We start from the raw sequence: 19,492 nt of genomic DNA on the forward strand, positions 1-19,492 counted from the left end.
CTCCTGTGACGCCGCAGACGAGACATGGCTGGCATTCCCATGACTATGAGGTGCTTTTCAGGATCGTTATTGGCGGAACGTTGTGTAGCTTCGAACATTGGTTTTTCTTTGTCTGGTCCGGTAGATGGATATGTTCCGTCATTCGTAGAGCGAGCCCTTCACGGTATTTCACTTCTCTTGCAAGAAACTGTATCAACGACTCGAGCGCCTTCCTATGGCATTTTGCATGATTTGCTGCGTTCAACGCAGGAATTCGGCACCCAATGTGCCTCTTGTGCACCCAATATACGGTTAAACTGTAATATATCAGGTGGCATTGCCCGTAACAAAAGTGGGTATAACATGGAGCAATAAGAATCTATGGTTGTGCCTAAGCAATCCAGTCCTCGTATGTGCGCTTGCGCTGAATCGTATAATTTACGTAGACGAGATACGAGTATTGGCTCGAGGTCAGCAAGTCCCTGAAGAGATTTTTGAATGAGTAGATTGTCATTGCCGTAGCCATCATGTTGAATGGCGATTGCCGTGTCATAAGTACCGGCCGATAGCTGTAGACCCATGACTGCCGATGCGGCTTCACCCTTCAATGCACTCATGAGATCATTCATTTTGTCAGTTGCCGATAGGTTGTCGTTATCATGAATCGCGGACTGAAAGTGGCTCCAAAAGAACTGCCATTGCTGTCTCCGGCCATCAAATTGAATAATTCAAGCTTTGGAAGTCAAATTGATCCACGATTGCTATTTGACGGACGCGCTAAGCTCGAAGGAGGTTATGAGTGCGTGGACGACTCGTTATTAGTTGAAAGTGTAGACTGTGGTGTTGTAGCCGGTGAACTTTGCATCCTTGCGACGAGTTTTTTTAGTCTTGAACGTAATGGTTGCCAGTCGATTTTGATATTCAAGCTGACATGTCTATTCAGCCTCAAACTCATATTCCGTCAATTGCGGCTCGATCTGTCTGTGAATTTCAAGAAGCGTAACGTTAAGCTGGTTAAGTAGTTTCATTCTTTCCTCAGTGGGATGCACATTTTGATTTGTCTCGGTAAGGAATCCTTCAAGGTTTTTCACTAAAGTGGTTACCTGAAGACGAAGAACCCTTCGCTTCTTGAGTATCTGAGACTTGTCCATGCTGTACTGATGTCTTCTTGCTGTATCGGTCCTTGCGTATGAATTGTATCCTGGTCACGGCACCATCTTTTGAAGACTGAGCAGGGCAAAGCATAGACAATGAACGTTTAATGGCTGCAAACATGGAATGAAAGATGCACTGTGAACGTGGGATGGCTCATCACGTGAGACAGTGATTCATCATCCTCCATATCCACGCTGGAGCAGGTTTATAGAGTCAACAGTGAAGATGACCAAAGTAATATACAAAACCAGACAGGGACCATCCAACTTTCAACTTATAATCATGCGATTAAAGGTGATCACCATGAAGTTGAACGTGCGACGTTCTCTGTCTGTCTCTGTGTTGCTTTCGTCGTTTTCGCTGCTTCTATGTACCAACCGGTCCCGTTCGTCTCTTAGAGAATCATCGGCTGTTGCAGGTATGGCAACAACTTTCCGTGACTAACCAATGCAAGATAAACTGCACGAATACAGAGCCCAGACAATGCCCAGTACCATGGCACGTCTGTTCATGAGGTGCGGGACGATTTTTTTTTCTTTTTTGTTTGTGGGCCACGCTGTCCACATGGCAGCTTCGAATGAAGTAGCGGTCCTGTACGAGCCATGACATCCAACTTAGGCACTCAACCAAGAGTGTACGCTCAAAATAGCCGATATAGGTAATAATAATAATAATAAGGCATTCGAAAGGCGTGACCAAATCGGGTGCCGTGGAGCTACCAGTTGCAGTAGTGCTTTCTTTTCTTTTCTGTTTTTTCCCTAATGCTATGAGCTCTCTCTGCAATCAAATAGAACATGGCCCATACGATGTCTTTGCCATGCATGATTGCTTTCCTAGCGAGTGCTGTCACGTGAAACGGGAGGACATTTTCGAACTACCGCAACGAACAGAAAAAGGGAGGCTGTTGCTCCGCGCAAAAGTAATAGTCGAAATAGAGAGGGCTGTAGACACGTTTGCCGACAGATCAGACATGCTGCTCCTGAATGCATCAACTAAAGCTGCAGAAACGTACATGAGCAGTTGGAGGGAACCGAATAAACTATGCTAAAGGATAGGATACGAACATCAATGCGAATTAACAGCCCCAGGGTATAACATGCGCGGCTGCAAGTGGCACTTCGTTTTTCAGAATAGAACGGTGGGAAGGAGCCAGAATTTGCGATCAAGAAGCCCATTCGACGCAAAGAGAAGGGAAGACGGCGTCTATGTAGGAGGGCACTCAACTGCGGCAAATCTACTGCAAAGACCCCAATTTCCGAAGCATCGCGGGAGACGAAGGCTACGGCGCAGGGTCCTAGAAGCTACATCTGGACAGAACGATAGACATTGCAAAAGCAAATGAGTTTGTGTGGTATAAGCATACCTAGACAGGGATCTGAGCACCTTGAAGAGGCTACTGCAGAGCAAAGCGAAACGAAACTATGGCACAAAAAATAAAGGATTGGGATCCCTTCAACATCTGTGCACAGTATTTGTCGGCCGCACATTTCAAGTACAGTCGCGTTGTGAACGATATACAGGTATCCGAAAAGCTTCAGAAACAGTCCTCACGTGCAAGGTGAACTAGACCAGGAAAATGAAGCTTTCCAGCTGAAGTACCCAGATTTCAAGCCTGCAACTACCCTGGTCTCATAAATATTTTTATCAGATAGAGACGTAGCTGAATATCACTAAGCGACGGTTCGGCAAGCTTGCCGTATGGTCACCATCAGACCTCAATGTCCCCGAAATTCATTACGATGAAGGCTTCTGGGCGAAGACACTTCCGGAACGGAAGAACTTCTATTTGGAATACCTACTACCAGAACTTGTCGATCCAAAGTTAGAAAGGGACATTACACTGAGGAAAGAAGAAAGTATATACTATGAACACCGTGATGTGTTATAGATGCATATAAATTTATTGTTGTTCCTTTTTTTGTTGACAACATCGCCATCCCCGTTACTGTTCCCATGTTGCTGAATGAAGAAAGATTGTGCTAATAAAAGTTCAGTCCGCCATAGTTGTGTATACATGCAGGGCTTTAGAGCTTTGTATGGTTAAAATGCCGTTCGATTCGTAAATAACGCAATAACGTGCAGCCTACTGCAACACTACGTACGGCAGCTCAGCTCAACTACGCTGATTTATTTTATGTCACCTTAAGTGTTAGTTTAAACACGCTCAAGCAAAATGTCAATTTTTGGATCAGTCCTACAATTAGTATACATTTTGCACTGAGTCAGTTCAAGACTTCCTTCTTTCGTGATATCACATGGTGATACTTCTTCGCCTGGGAGTGCGGGGCAATTTTTGGGACGGGCAAGAACAGGAGGAGCGCTAAAACCCGCAGTGAGTTAGCGCATTTTATGTCTCCGAACATAAGTGTTGCGATGGCTACTCTCACCTGAACGTGATGCACTCATGGTAGTGTGGCGAAACTATGGTAACTACTATGGTACTACTATCGGTAAAATGGCTATCGATATGTCGATACTGCATAAAACTATCCATTGTTACTCGATAGCATAAATCTATCGATAGTATCGATTACGAACGGTAGTAGGCTATAGACCGTAATGTCGATTTTTTTTTTTTTTTGCTAGGTTCCGTTCTCACTATGGACGACTTTGTTCCTCCCTTCGTCTTTCCACTCTCGCCACAGCTATCGATAGCAACGAAGTAATAAGAAGAAACTTAGAAAGGGATGACAAAGAGACCGGGTCCTGTCCGGATACTCGGTTCGCACGAGAGTTTGACTTCTTTGTCACTTTTTATTATTTGCGCTAGAATTCTGGTTGTTCTATTACACATTTAGAATTATTTCGATATTTAATCTAATGGTAGTTGTTTTTTTGTAACATTTTCCTCGTGTTGCCCGTGTTGAATTGCTATTGTGCTGTTGTGCTCCAGCGAAGTATACTATGGAAAAATAGCCGGAGCCCTTTTTCCCATGTATACTTCATTGGTCTTGCACTGGGCTTTCAGTGGTTAGTTAGCTCACCCTGACGGGAGGAATCACGTGTTACGTGACCTTCTGACGCCATCCGCTCAAACGTTGCCTGCCTGGGTTCTGCTGATGAGGCCCAAGAAGGCCGAAACAGCTGTCCAGTACTGGCATGTCGACTTACAACAACACCCACGACAAGAGGCTTTCAACGAGCGCGACCCCAGACCTTTCTGGAACTCCAAGGCTTTGACACGTAATCTACCCGGCCAATGACCCAGCAACCTTTCAGAACGTTCCAGAACCTTCCAGAACATGACTCACTGACGACCGCCTCGCAGTGGAATTGTACAGGCTGTGACGACACTTTTGTAACCTTTTAAAAGACCTTGTACATAGATTTTCGTCTTAGTCCCGAGGAAGGCGGAGCCTCCGCCGAAACGTCGACTTCCCCAAACTTTTAGATTAAATGCCAGTTTAAAGGGACTATGAATTTTTTTTTCTCGATTTCATCAGAAAGTAAACCTTTTTCCGAGTCTAGAACCAAAATTTTACCTTCATCACGCGAGGAGTATTCTCGGGAGCGAATTTAAACGGAGCGGCGAAGGGAGGACAGCTGGCTCGGCAACACGTCATCGTGACGTGTGGCCGAGCCGAAGGATCCCGCCAGGAGCATGCGCCGTAGGATCCCGCGTATGCGTTCATTGGGAGTGGAAATCTCCATGACGGCAGCTTCCGCGCGATGGTCGCAGTTTATCGCAGTCGCATCCTGCGGTTTTCGTCGACATGCCGATACGATGTTGGATAGTTGGTTGTCCTAATTTAACTCAATACTCGCCTGGTATCCAATGTCTCATGCTTCCCAGTGACGAGGCGGACAGCTTTTGATGCCACGAAGCAATCGGACCGCCGGAGTGGAAAGACCATGTGGTGCCATCGACTGCTCGTGTTTTTAGCGGACATTTGCATGATCGAATTTACGAAGGGTACGCTGAATCTCTTCAGCGTACTGGATAACGAGCTCAGTGTCGTCAGAATCAAGGTGTAGCAACCTGTCCACACCGGAGAAGGAACATCCACCTAAACGGCGCAAAAGTGTGAGTATTTTTCGTTATTGGGGCTAACAAAGGTCTCTCAGTCCGTGTGCTTCAAATGCTATCATATATTTCAGGATTGCATGAATGGGTTAATTCTCATCTGCGTGACTCTGAACCTTGCCGCCGCTTACGGCACAAAGAGAGTAAAAAAAGAAAATAGAAGTTACCGAATCTAGTCCCTAAACTCAGGTGGTGCACTGTTGATAAAAGTACACTTCGTTTAGCATGATCTTAGAAACCATACTTCAACAGAAGATTTATGTAATATGTTGAACATACGTATCCGGTTCTTTTCTCTTCACTTAACTGCTTTCATGTTCACAGCGGAGCGTGAAACCCCTTAGGTGAGACAGCATGATCATTGTAACCCACAATTCAGAGCAGACAAATGCTGTGCACCCTCTTTCCAGATTCCTCTTTAATGCAGTGTCTTGCCTACCATTCGTGCTCTGTATATTGTTCACAAGTTTATTTTTACCTTTCCTTGTCATTTGATTTACAGTTTGCTTTATCATGTGCAGAAATATGATACTGAGGAGGACATTTTCTTGTTTACACTTCTGATCTTATAATCATTGCTCAGTTAGATTACATCACTTGCATTCACCGGAACTGGAGTTGCATACTGTGTTATTTTCTTGTCTCAAATCAGGGCAGCCCATTGTGTATGGCAGCTGAAGTCTTTCACCAGGGTAACATGCCAGGAGAACTCCAGCAAGTGCTCTGCAGGTCACCCCTAAATTAAAGGAACCTACCTATGATGCACTGTGTCCTCATGAGATATTGTTCCTACGACAACTCTGCGCTTTGTTTCACATTACCAAAAAAATAACCCTACCAACCATTATCATACCGGTGTACTGCTGTGTTCAACCAGTTCAACTTGCTCTGGGCATCCTGCAAGGCCGTGCAGCTACTTCAGCCCTTATTTGCTGGAAACACTGGTGCCAATACAGTTGTTAGATGAGGTGTGACAATGTAAAATAGAACATAGAACATAGAACGGGAAGAACAGTTTGCAGCGAAAAAAAGTATGGGGGTTCGGGAAATTTTATAGTCCCTTTAATAACTAACATTGCCCCTCTCCCTACTTCAGTCTCTGGTGTCTTTTTTTTCTTGTCTATGTACTACATCCTGGTAGTTCGAACCTTTATTTTGTAGCGTATAAATATATACAGGGTGTCCACGCTAAGTGTGAACAGATTTTTTAAAAATATATCAATCACTTTTTCCGAGATGAAATCAATTGCAATGTAGCATATGCTGAAGGGCACTCCCTAGAGGGGCATTAACAGACTCCTAACTCAATGTCTTAATTAACTTTCAATAATTAACTTTTTAATTATAAAAGCTACGAAGTTGCTCCAATGAGAACATCTGATCTCTTAGGTCACCAGATACCAAAACCGTTTTCAGAACAAAAATCCGTTCGGTAGATTGTCCGCAAAAAAATCGTGAAGGAACGCCATTTTTTTTCTTTATTTGGTTTATTGCGCATCTTCAAAGAAGCGGCTTTCCTTTACCCACAGTGTGAGAGAGTGAAAGAGCACACAGAAAGATGAAATCATTGCAATATAGCATATGCTGAAGGGCACTCCCTAGCAGGGCATTAGCAAAGTCCAAAGGCAATGTCTTAATTAACTTTCATTAATTAAGTTTTTAATTATAAAAGCTACAAAGTTGTCCCAATGAGAACATCTGTTCCTTTCGGTCACCTGATATCGTAGCCGTTTTCAGAACAAAAATCTGTTCGTTTTCGTTGTTTCCGTTCGTTGTTTTGTTTCCGCAAGTTAAAGCTCATCTTCGACGCATGAGGCGGCACTGTGCGGCACTCCTTCCCACTCTTCCGTTGGGGATGAAGAAATACGCGTCTCCGAAGATGCGCAATGAACAAAATAAAGCAAAAAAGGCGTCCCTTCACTAATTTTTTGCTGGCGATCTATCGAACGGATTTTTGTTCTGAAAACGGCTGCGATATCAGGTGACCGAAAGGAACAGATGTTCTCATTGGGACAACTTTGTAGCTTTTATAATTAAAAACTTAATTAATGAAGTTAATTAAGACATTGCCTTTGGACTTTGCTAATGCCCTGCTAGGGAGTGCCCTTCAGCATATGCTATATTGCAATGATTTCATCTTGGAAAAAAGTGTTATACATATTTTTGAAAAATATGTTCACAGTTAGCGTGTATATATATATATATATATATATATATATATATAGAGAGAGAGAGAGAGAGAGATACTCATTGAACGATGCGACAGCACCAGAGGACACGTAGAGCCGATATCTGGTAGCCGATATATAGCCGATATATAGCCGATAGCCGATATATATATATATATATATATATATATATATATAATGCTCGAAAAAATCCATAAAAACAAGTAAATGACACTAGACGTGTTTGAAATTCAAAATTACAGATTAAGATGGCTTCTATGGCTGCACGCAGAGAAACAGATACTCATGGAACGACGCGACAGCACTAGATGACACGTGTTTCACCGTGTTTGCGGCTCGTCAGCTACCCAGAGCTGACGAGCCCCAAATACGGCGAAACACGTGTCCTCTGGTGCTGTCACATCGTTCCATGAGTATATATATATATAAGGAGAAGAGCTCATTCGAATTTTTTTCCCTTTATACACTTGACTGACTTTGCACTGGGCTTTCAGAGGTGTCTTGTGACACCCTGACGGGAGGCATCACGTTCCACGTGACCTTCTGACGCCATCCGCTCAAGCGTTCCCAGCCTGCGTACTGCTGTTGAGGCCCAAGGAGGCCGAAACAGCTGTCCAGTACTGGCATGGTGACGTTTGACTTACAAACATATATATATATATATGAGCCATATAAATGAGCCATGCCGGAGTACCAAAGCAATTTTCAAAATCCGACAATTAAACGACAAATATATACGCTACAATTCCCACCGTACCGCACTGCAAGTCTATAGAGATCATAACAAAATTCCTAAAGAACTCGCGATTAAGCTCCAGTCAACCTTCCCTCTGAACCACACCCTTCAAAAGAAATGGAATGAAACCCTTAGCAACGCCTCTACTGCATTACTGGAAGTTCTAATAGCCCACTGTGAGGAAACAACTGCAGAAATATCTCAGCAAGCTAAACCTATCCGCGATACTCTGACCCTTACGGACGCGCATGAGTCAGAATTGGCACAGTTCACTAGGAACTTGAAAGAAACTGTGAATAACACCAAACGTAAAAAAATGACAAGGGACCAGATAGATCCTGACCTTATGTCTAAATATGACGCGAATCTCGCTGGTAGAAGAAACATAATTACTCCCTCGTTAGATTCCCAAGGTGAAGCCGAACACTGTGACAATCAAAATCCTAACGCTCATGAGAACACAACCAATACGTCACCTCAAAATGTTGTTAATTTGTCGTCCATCCCCTCAGCGATTCTGAACTATCACTTCTTAGCCGTGGGCTTTCATTCTGCCCAAATAATAACAAGGTAGACGAATACCAACTCCATCTCGATTTAGATAATTTTGCCCGACGTATGCGTCTGAAAGAGTATTTTCATGATAAGCCACATACAACACCCAAACCTTTCAAGCCACCGTGTGAATTTACGCCAGAGCCCAATCGCGAAAAAGCTCTTGATATATATATAAAGGCGGTTCAAAAAGATATAATTACTTCATATAATCCCTCTTCCCGCAAAACCAAACCAAATTTGAGTCAAGCCGAGCAAAGTAGTCTGTCGCATCTTAAAAAATCGAAAAACCTAATAATCAAAAGGGCAGATAAAGGTGGTGCAATTGTCGTAATGAATATGCAGGATTATATCGATGAGGGACTGCTACAATTGGCTTGTGCCGCGTCTTACAAAACTTTAGACACTGATCCCACGGAACAGATTGTTTCAGATATCACAAAACATTTAAAGGCATTAAAGGCCGCAAAGAAGATCGATTCGGAGTTATATGAATACCTTCTTCCCCGTAACTCAAAGCCAGGTAGATTCTACATGCTCCCGAAGATTCATAAACCGGGGAACCCCGGACGTCCAATCGTCTCCTGCAATGGGACAGCCACTGAAAAACTCTCCAGTTTCGTAGATCATCTTCTTAAGGACATACCCCCGCGACTACCATCGTACATCAAGGACACTAATCACTCCCTGCAAACACTAAATCAATGTCAGCCTCCCCCATCTAGTCTCCTAGTTACGTTAGATGTTTCTTCCCTGTATACCAATATTCCCCACGATGATGGCATAGCTGCAGCCGAGGCGGCTTTTTCCAAGTACTCTGATTCTTCTTGTGATCCATCTGTCGTATCTACTCTACTAGAACTGATCCTAAAGAACAACAACTTTGAATTTAACGATGGCCACTATTTACAAGTCAACGGCACCGCTATGGGCACTAAAATGGCACCAAACTATGCAAATCTATTCATGGGTTCACTAGAAGAAGCATTCTTGAGCACGCGTGAGGGCAAACCCACTTTATACAAGCGCTACCTTGATGACATATTTATGATCTGGCCACATTCGGAAGACAGCCTATTGGAATTTATACGCGATTTGAATGAGTTCCATATTTCTATTAACTTCACTCACACGTATTCCCCCGTCACTGTTAGCTTTCTTGATGTTCAAATTAAGCTAACCAATGGAGTTTTAACGTCTGATCTGTTCCGTAAACCCACAGACTCTCAGCAGTACTTGTCATTCCATAGTTGTCACCCTCGCCACACGAAACTGGCCATCCCCTACAGTCAAGCTCTTCGGAATAGGAGAATCTGCTCGAATGACGACGATCTGGACAGAAATTTAGAACAGCTGCAACAAACCTTTGTCGGTCGTCAGTATCCACCCGATCTAGTTCAAGATGCTCTCAACAGAGCTCGCAAGGCAAACCGTCTAAGCTTACTCGAGAAAAGACCAAACAAATCAGAAAGTAGTGCTGTGAACTTAACTGTAACATTCGCCGGAAATATCCCAAACATTAACAACATACTTAGCCGCCACCGCAGTATCCTTCTCCAGTCAGAACGCACGAAAAACATATTTCCTAATCCACCACGTGTCGCTTACAGACGTACACGTTACGTACAAGATAGCTTGGTCCGCTCTAAAGTAGGTGAACCCACTAGCCCTCCGGCGGGCTGTCATCCATGTAATGGCAGGAGATGCCAAATTTGCAAGTTAATGCAGACCGCACAAACGGTCAGAAGTACGAATTCCAACTTTACCGTCAAGATCAACGCAGACGTAGACTGTAACTCATCCAACGTTATCTATGTAATCCAATGCAACACATGCCGGTCCCAATACGTGGGTCAGACAAAAACTTATTTCCGAATTAGATTCAACAATCACCGATCGGATGTTACCAAGAAACCTAATCTTCCAGTCTCACGCCATTTCAAACAACCAGAACATTCAATCAACGAAGCCTCCGTTCTTATTCTCCAGTCAAACTTTATCTCCGACCGCTCCCGGGAACAAGGGGAATCTTACCTAATTTACAAATTCCGATCGGCCATTAACGAGGACCCTGGCATGCTGTCAACAATAAGAAGTTTAAGACCCTGTTGCCTTTTCTCGTTTCAGCCAGATCAAAATCCCCACTGACCCACAAGGACGATGACCCCACTCCTGGACCTGACACAAAAGCGCTCTGGAATTTCCCCAATTGACCACGTCATTCTCAAGCCCCTTATCAGCCTCGTGGCCACATTTAGCTCTTTTGTTCCGAAGAAGGCGGAGCTTCCGCCGTAACATAGACATCCTCCCTAACTTTTTTGTTACTTCCCCTACTTTCGTCGTCTGTCTCCCATTTATTTCAACTATAATTACGTAGCCGTCCGATCCAACTCCAACTTTTCAAGATATATATATATATATATATATATATATATATATATATCGCATTTCATGGAGCCCGTCTCCACGGACTGCGCTGACAGAAGTGGTGTTGTTGACGTCACGCCACAGAAGTTTGAGGTGTTCGAGGTCGACCTTTACCTTCTAGGAGTAGATTAGTGGCTCGATCTGTGCATACTAAGTGACAAGTTCTACTTTTGTTTTAGTGCTGTCGCTAAAGGCTTCTCGAAAAATACGGGATCTTCTGGATAGCTGATGTTTTCTTTTTCTATTACTTTGACTCTCAAGACGCATTTGTCGTATTTTCCATTGGCAGAGTAAGATCGGTGGTCAGAGGGACGGTTTACACGGAGGTCTGACACTTTACATTCTTTAGTCTCATGGCTCGGCTCGCCGCACTGTGCGCAACAGGCAGAGACACGAGACGCATCATGCAGAATGGCCGGACTTGTTGCGTCGAAAACAACAAAACGATTTCGGCATATACAGTCGAACACCTACCGAGAGGTCGCCTACTTTGAGTTTTCCTGGAAGTGTGGGCCTCTGAGATGTCAGTACTCCATTCCGTGTAGCAACGTATTCCCCATTTTTTACGTATATTAATCATACGTGAGTCCGCGAGGTCCTGATCCTTTAGGTTCATATCAAGATCTCCTCAGACGGCACATCAATCAGCTCTGAAACTGGGATGACGCTTCTGCAAGTGTTCAGTACCGTGTGCAATAAATCTGAAATGCCGTTCCCATCATTTCATGTGCGTTCAGGATACGTCTGCGGACTTTTTGTTTGCTCATTTTAAAAGGAAGTCTCCAGATCTTATGCGTTGGATTTCAACGATATTTATTAGACCGATGCCACGACTTTTTTGGTAAAAAAAAAAAAGAAGTCTCTCGATACAGTCCGTAATGGGGTCGGGGCGCTTTGCCTCGATATCGCAGGAAATAAAAAAGTTTATCCACGCAGATGTGCTCCTACCCGTCACCCGCACTTCACACCGAGAGATGTGGGAAAGGATCGGAACTTTAGCAACCCATCGGCAAGGAATGGACCGATGTCCTGACCGCCACTGTTTAAGGCTCCTATCCTTCGTTCTGCCTCTCCTGAGCGAGGTACTCACTTGGGACAGGGAACTGGGGTTCGCGTTTACGCCATCTCAACAAATAGCTGCATGTACAGATGCCCCCTGATGGGCAGTCTTGCACAGAAGTGCATTACAAAGCGCGGTACCGAAGTTAACTCACTGCATGTGGAGAACATCTTTGCAAGTTCATCGTGTCGTCCGCGCAAGGGATAGCCGTTTGCTCTACTTGGGACTTACCATGACGGCGCAGGGAAGTGACACGATCTTGCGTCGGCACAGATAGTGTGTCTACCTTCTGCAACCTAAACATTATGCATGTTTGGCGTACGGTATCGGCTCTGGCGAAAAAAAAAAAACTCCCCAATGGACATTGTAAAACAAGCTTATCTAGATGTGGGTCGTACCAACTGGATGAACAACCTGTGTCGGAACCCGATCTGATACCCAAAGCGCACGTGTGCGGTATCGGTGCCTATTATGATTCCAAGCAAGCACACGTGAAATGAATTCGTTTTTGTTGGTCTTGATGAACGTTGTATTTGACCTGGAGTGTAGAAATAAGTGAACGTTTCTACTTTCCAACGCGCGACACCAACTGCTAGTGGCAAAAAGGCAGCCAGGAAATCAGTAAAAGTGGGCGGGACAAAGACAAGTGGACGCGCCATGCGCACCTCACCGTAGCAGATACTTTATTTGTGTTTCTTGTGCTTACCGTCCCCTCGGTTGTTTATCCAGAATTCCAAGCATGTAGGGGTGTTTCAAAAATTGGGGAAATAGCAAAGTCCCCATCATGGGAGTGCACAATCAAAGAATTAGAGGCGATTACGCCAAAGGTTTGGAAGGGGTGGGAGAGGTCTGGATAAATCACTAGTTCCGAATATTAATACTTCATGATCCGAAACGGTCACTTTGAGGTAACAGTGATTAATTGGGAATAGCACACCTACTGGGAATAGCTTCATCAGGCGCCTCATTATTCCTTCAGAGGGACTATTCAAGGGCAGTAAAGAAACCCAGGGTTAACCGTATCAAAAGATTTCTTTTCTGGCTCATGTCTCTCATCCAGTGTCACTGCCCCCCCCCCCCCTTTCCCACTCAAGCATGTTCAGTTCCCTGTCACTCAGATCACCATAGCGGGCATCTCGGAGGGGACACATGTTGGAGAAGGTATCTTCCTGGATTGAAATGCTTCCAGTCGTTCGAACACTTCTCTGGTACGTTTTTGTCTTTCTGTGCGGGAAGGAAGACTCTGCGGCCCTACTTTATGAGTCCGCGATAGATAAGAACGCATAAGCGCGGACGCGCGACCGCAATTGGGCGGAGTCAACGCGCTCATTTTCTTGTTGTTTTAATTTCGTCACTGGTCCTCCTATCCCATATCAGAGCCAGTGAAATCTTGCTGACCACCTGAAGAGAAAATCTGACCCGGGGCTTTGAGTTGTTGATAACGCTGCCTCCTGTCGACTTCCTCAGTCATTGTACATTTTGAAGTTTTTTTTTTCATTAGTTACCCACTTGACACAGCAGTACTCGAGCAGATTAACACCGACACTGAGAAGTCATGCAGCGAACGTCTCCCTTTCAACTGTAGAGTGCACGCTGCATGACGAACGTCTTTCTTTGGACAGCACGAGTACTGTGTAGTTGCCATCCGATGCAGCAAGGATAGGAAATGGAGGAATAAAAATAAAAGAAGAACAAGCTCTGCATGCCAGAACACCTAAATAATTACACCATCCTCTATGCCAGCAACAATATATGTACTTCTCAGAGCTGTGTGACATGAATTATGTTTACCTGGCTATGTGTGCGCTGTTCACTGTGCACAACAGCTCTGCATGGCTGTGTTCTTGATAGTTCGTCGCCCATCTTGACCTCCTGCAATAGAATATATCTTTACAGTGTGGTTGTTATACTGCGATATTTGTGAGGGTTAGTATTCCAGATAATTGTTTACATTAAACAAACTAATCTCATTAAATGGAAAGCACCGTTCACACATGTAGTACACTGGATTGAAAATGCTTTTGTGATGATCGTGCTTCCTTGAATTTATTTATTATATGTTTATTTATTTGATTATACTACAAAGTTCCAGGGCACAGGTAGGTGGACACAAGGGACACAAGTACGGGGGGTGCAATAACAGTGAGTAGGAATTGTCAAAAAGGCGAAGTACTACATTTTTTGAAGGAGTATAGAGATATGAGGCATGGAATGCATCATAGCTACCGTCTGCCAGTCCAAGAAGGGAACTCCATGATAGCCTCTTTATTTTTTTCCTTTTTGTTGCGCTCAACGTTCACGGTGGGAGATTGCTCCAGTTGTGTTTGGTGCATGGAAATATGAAGTATATGTAACACTTGACATGTGAGTAGGCACTTTTGGCTAAGCGGGCAGCAAGGGTCTCGGGAAAAGTTGCAAAATTTATCTTGACTTCCACTGATTTACAAATTCCAATCAATCATTAAGGAAGATCCCGATGTACTTTCAACAGTAAGGAATCCGGTCGCCTAGATAGGATATACTTTCGTTTTTTTTCGTTTCTTTTTCCTCGTTTTTTTTTCTTTTCAGCTACGGCCTCAGTACAGCTCACCCTGAGCTGGCTCCCCAAGACAAATGACATCACTTCATGACTTTCAGTTTGGCACTGATGACGTCCGTCGCATGATGGACGAAACGTCTGAGTAAACTTTGTTATTTTGTTATGTTAAGTCGGACAAACTACCTCTAGTTCTCTACTTTTTTGTCTAGTTATGTTGTCTCCCGGCTTTTGGAGTATTTTTGCTCTTGGGCTGCACGTATAGCATATGTTTGAACAAACATATACTTACAAACACGTGCTATACGTGCAGCCAAAGAGCTCCGGCTGTTTTTTTTTTCGTAGTATACTTCACTGGCTTTGCACTGGGCTTTTAGTGGTGACTTTGCTCACACTGACGGGAGGAATCATGTGTTTCGAGACCTGCTGACGCCATTCGCTCAAACGTTGCCTGCCTGCGTACTGCTGATGAGGCCCAAGAAGGCCGAAACAGCTGTCCAGTACTGCCATGGCGACTTTTGGCTTACAAACAATTTATTTAATGAGTAATTTAACACATAGAGTATAATATGCCATGAAACGCTTAAAGGGATAGTCGCATCCGGAAGCGTGTTCCGGAACTGTTATGGTCGCGTTCCCTGTCGTTCATAATGCACGCCGGCAAATTTTCTCCGCACAAATCCACTTGGTTGACTCAGAAACGATTTTTAAATGTTCGCGCTTCCGGCGCGCACGGCAATCCCCGCAAGGCGCCGACACTGGATGACGTCACCCGGATAAACCAACCATCAGGAGGCGCTCCTTCCCGCCGGAGTTCGGTGTGTGTCTGAGCGTGCGTCTGACCCTTTTCCTTGTTGTCTTGTCGCGTTTGCTTTGAAGTACTTTGAACCACAGCGTGTGCCCTAGAATTTCACGCCGTTGACGTGCGATGTCACAGTCAGGAAATCGGTGCTACGTGCCCGGGTGCACAAAGACTTATAACGTGAATCCTGAGCTTACATTTCACCGACTTCGCAATGGCGAGACGAAACGAAAGTGAGAGGCAGCGATCGCCAGCCACTACTGTGGTGTGGCCCAAGGATTGAATGTTTCACGCGTCGGTTCCTGTCATTTCGCCGACGACGCCTATTTTGATGAAGATGTATTGCAAGTTCGGCTCGGGCTACGGCAGAAACGGAAGCGGCTGAAGACTGACGCCGTGCCTACCATATTCGATCAGGAACAAGGGCAGGAACCAGTAACGGAGGTAAGTGACAATCCTGCGTGGTCACAGTTACGCTGCGATGAAAAATATCAGTTGTCACAGTAAACATCACATCTGGCCTCGCCGCCGATTGTAACGTCACACCGGCTACTAATGTACACAAATTATTACAATGATTGCAGCATCCTGACGCAATAGTACGCGTACTCTCGAGAAAAAAGATTGGTGTGTTGTTGCTGTGCTAATGGTCGCCTGTATTATGCAGGGGTAATAACGTAACACTCCCACATGACAGCGTTATTCTAATGTTATTGCAGCTAGTGGATGTTTCTGCAGTTCATAGTGTAAGCCTGATAGCAGCATTCAGGGATGTGAAAACAGTTTGGCTACGTCCGAGACACTTCACGTTGCATCAGTATTCGACTGCAGCCTTGTTGCTAATTTCTGGCTCTATTTCAGGCGGCAGCAAGCACGTCAACGGAATCAACTGGATTTGGTATGTTTTGTCAAGCCACGAAAATATTGGAATTCTTTTTGCACGTCCCACAAAATAATGGATATCTACGAGCCCTGAAAATTGTCGAGTTCTGTGAATCTTGTGTGATGCGGCTGCCAGTGTTTATAATGTAATGTGGACAGGCAAATAACTGTGCCAGTGAAACAGGGACCGCAAAGGGGAAGATTTATTTGCATAGTCGTTTTTATGTTTGTTATTGTACCCGCTAGGCCCTCAACGTATTCTTTTGAGTGTTAACACTCAAGGCCATATTTCAGATGCGGAGGTCACGGCTGAAGCAACTGCTGGGGACCCACTTCACAGCGCATCTCACAAGGGGGTTGTTATGCCCTGATTCCAAGAAGAGGAAAACAAAGGACACAGACTTGCATAGCGTATTAGTACACCAGATATGGATCTGACAACATAAACCCTCTTAACATTCCTGTGGCAGCATACCTGTAACCACCCAGACTTCACACCGCATTGATTTAGAACCACAGCACAATATAATAAAATAGCTTAGGTTTATTTGCCTCCCATACATAATGGGAGGCAAATAAACCTAAGCTATTTTGTTATTCCCACTCCGTCATACTCCACTGTACAATAAATCGATACAATTATAGGGTCATTCTTTATTCCCGTCACTACACCGCATTGACAATCTGCACAGAGTTCAAAATATTCCCACCTCGGCACTAACTTAGTGCAGTACAGTCTGTATTTGATGCCAGAGCTAATACCGCCACGTGTAGTAGTTTTTGCTGTACAGACGGGTAGAGTCTGTTGACTGCAACTGGAGATACAGAGTGACAAGACAAAACATCCCCCACACTGCAATAACGAAAATACGAAAATTTTGCCGACATAGGCACACTACGTGTAAATGAGCCCTTGGTCATCCCCCTTGCCTCCCATCAGAGGTTTTAGAGTATACTATAGGTATGTGGTGTACGGATAAACCTATCAGTACACCACACACCTATAGTACGGATAAACCCATCCGTGCACCACACACCTATAGTATCCTCGAAAACCTCTGATGGGAGGCAAGAGGGATGACCATTTACGCAGGGCTCATTTACACGTAGTGTGCCTATGTCAGCAAAATTTTCATCTTGCCACTACAAGTCTCCAGTTCCAGCCATCAGTATGCACCAGCTTGTCTCTCTTGTCAAGACACCCAGCCTTGATAAGACGTAGATGGGAACTCCCTCCTGATTGCTCGGACAACGCATCCAGGAACCTGTCGTCTGTTCGTTGGACCAAGGTATCCCCAGACCCATCTTATGAATGACGAGTATGCCGTGAACCTCAGGCAGCCGGAAAAGACAACTCCACATGACATTTCTTTTTGTTTAGCATCATATCTTGTGGGTATTTGCATACCTGCCAAATCTCCAGCAGTGTTGGGAAGACAATGGCCAGAACAGAAGAACAGACACTATCCCAACCTTGGAGTTCAAAGCCTGTGCATTCCTTCCTTAGTTCCAGGGTCTCCCGCAATTTGAATGTGGAAGGTTGGCAGCTGTGCAACATAGTACAACAGAAAAATGTCCGCCTTTCAGGATGAGCCCGATTCCAACTGCTAACTCCCTCCCAAACCAGCTTCCCTCCAATTTCGGCAAAATCCATTTTCTCCCAAAATGTGTTACTCTTACATTCTTCAGTAACATGCTTCCCCCCTTCATTGGCACCTCAAATGCTTCTGTTTTCAGACTTGTAAGACTTTCCTTCGGAGTTTAAAATTCCCACTGGATATCTGTCAATCAATCAGGGTTTTGTGTTGCCAATCAGGCCATGGCTAACTAGCATAATTGAGAGCATGTCGAGACTAGCTGAGGCGGCTGTGTTGCTTCACTTTTCCTAATGGAATTGTTGGACCAGGATTCTCTGGATCGTTCCACGGCTGTCGTCCTCGCTTATGATTTATGGGGGGAAAACTTCTGTAGGCCAAAAAGCTGCTGAGAATAGTCGCCCTTTTGTATACAGCCCTTGTCTACTTTAGGTGCGACAATTTGCATAACAAACAACACCCGACTAGCACCCGAGTTTACCCTTCCGAATCTTGATGGGGGTCATTTAAACCGAAAAATTCATTACGGTCGTAATCATATAGCAAACGGGAGAGCACTGCAGCAGGCTTACCTGTGGTCCTGGGGATTGAGTCGCCTAAAATGTTGATCATAGCGGCAGAATTGAGGCGCGTACACCACTAAAAGCTCTCTACGGAGGCAGATGTCCCTGAGTAATGGGTGTTGTGTTATGCACTGCACGGCGGCACTGTTGCACATTTCTACAACCCTGGTAACAGAATGGCAACACAGGCGCTCGTCGGGCTCCTGTGGGTCGCAGACTCCACACAGACACCTGCCGATTTCAACATTCCAAACTGTTTCGCACATTCGACGGCAACCATGCAAAGAGATACGTCACCTAAAAATGTCATCCCGCGGGTTAGCCGCAGCCACATCTCGTGGATGGTCGGCGGGTTCCAGAGGCATTGGGTCCGTAGAGTATGGGTCATCATCCAGCATTAACTCGTCGCCGCTACCGCTAACATGTTCGTCAGAATCTCCCCCAGACAGAGAAACATCACTCTCGTTTTCCGACTCCATGTTTGCTCCCTTCGCTTCGCGATCGCCAAACAGGCGCGCGGCTCGCATTTGCCCAGGGCGCACGCTGATTGGCCTTATCCGGGTGACGTTTGCTCCCACTTTTAGAGAGCGAGGGCGGAAGCATTCCGGTTTCTTTTTCATCGGATTGCGCGAAAACTACGCCGCAGATCGAAATGGTATTTTCGGGCCCACTTAAGTGGTCGGCAAGGAATTAGAATTCGCATTAGTTTCGAAATTGACCTCGGAGAATGCGACTGTCCCTTTAAAAGAACGGTCGACGTTTCGACAGTGGCACTGTCTTCGTCAGGACAAAAGAAGTACAGTGCTGGACAAAAGTTTACGGGACGCGCGAGCGGCGTATTTTCTCTAGGCAGAGGCACCCCAGCGGCGAGCGGAACCGGGCGAGTTCACTCGTTCAGAGGGATGGAAGAGCGCGCTTGTGGCGACCCATCGTGGTAGTGGTAACTTTGCTTTTGAAATACACATGGTAGTGATCGGATGAATGGAACG

At 45.0% G+C, this 19,492-nt stretch overlaps 1 protein-coding gene across 1 annotated transcript in view; it reads right to left on the reverse strand.

Moving 5' to 3' along the window:
* Positions 1-19,492, reverse strand: part of LOC135392993 (uncharacterized) — a 127,339-nt gene that overhangs the window by 55,482 nt on the left and 52,365 nt on the right. The window contains exon 4 of the mRNA XM_064623603.1: positions 13,917-13,997. Coding sequence (XP_064479673.1) covers positions 13,917-13,997 — 81 coding nt within the window. The remainder of the gene's footprint in view (positions 1-13,916; positions 13,998-19,492) is intronic.

The sequence above is a fragment of the Ornithodoros turicata genome, chromosome 1, assembly GCF_037126465.1.
Source record: "Ornithodoros turicata isolate Travis chromosome 1, ASM3712646v1, whole genome shotgun sequence".
Classification (NCBI taxonomy): Eukaryota; Metazoa; Arthropoda; class Arachnida; order Ixodida; family Argasidae; genus Ornithodoros; species Ornithodoros turicata.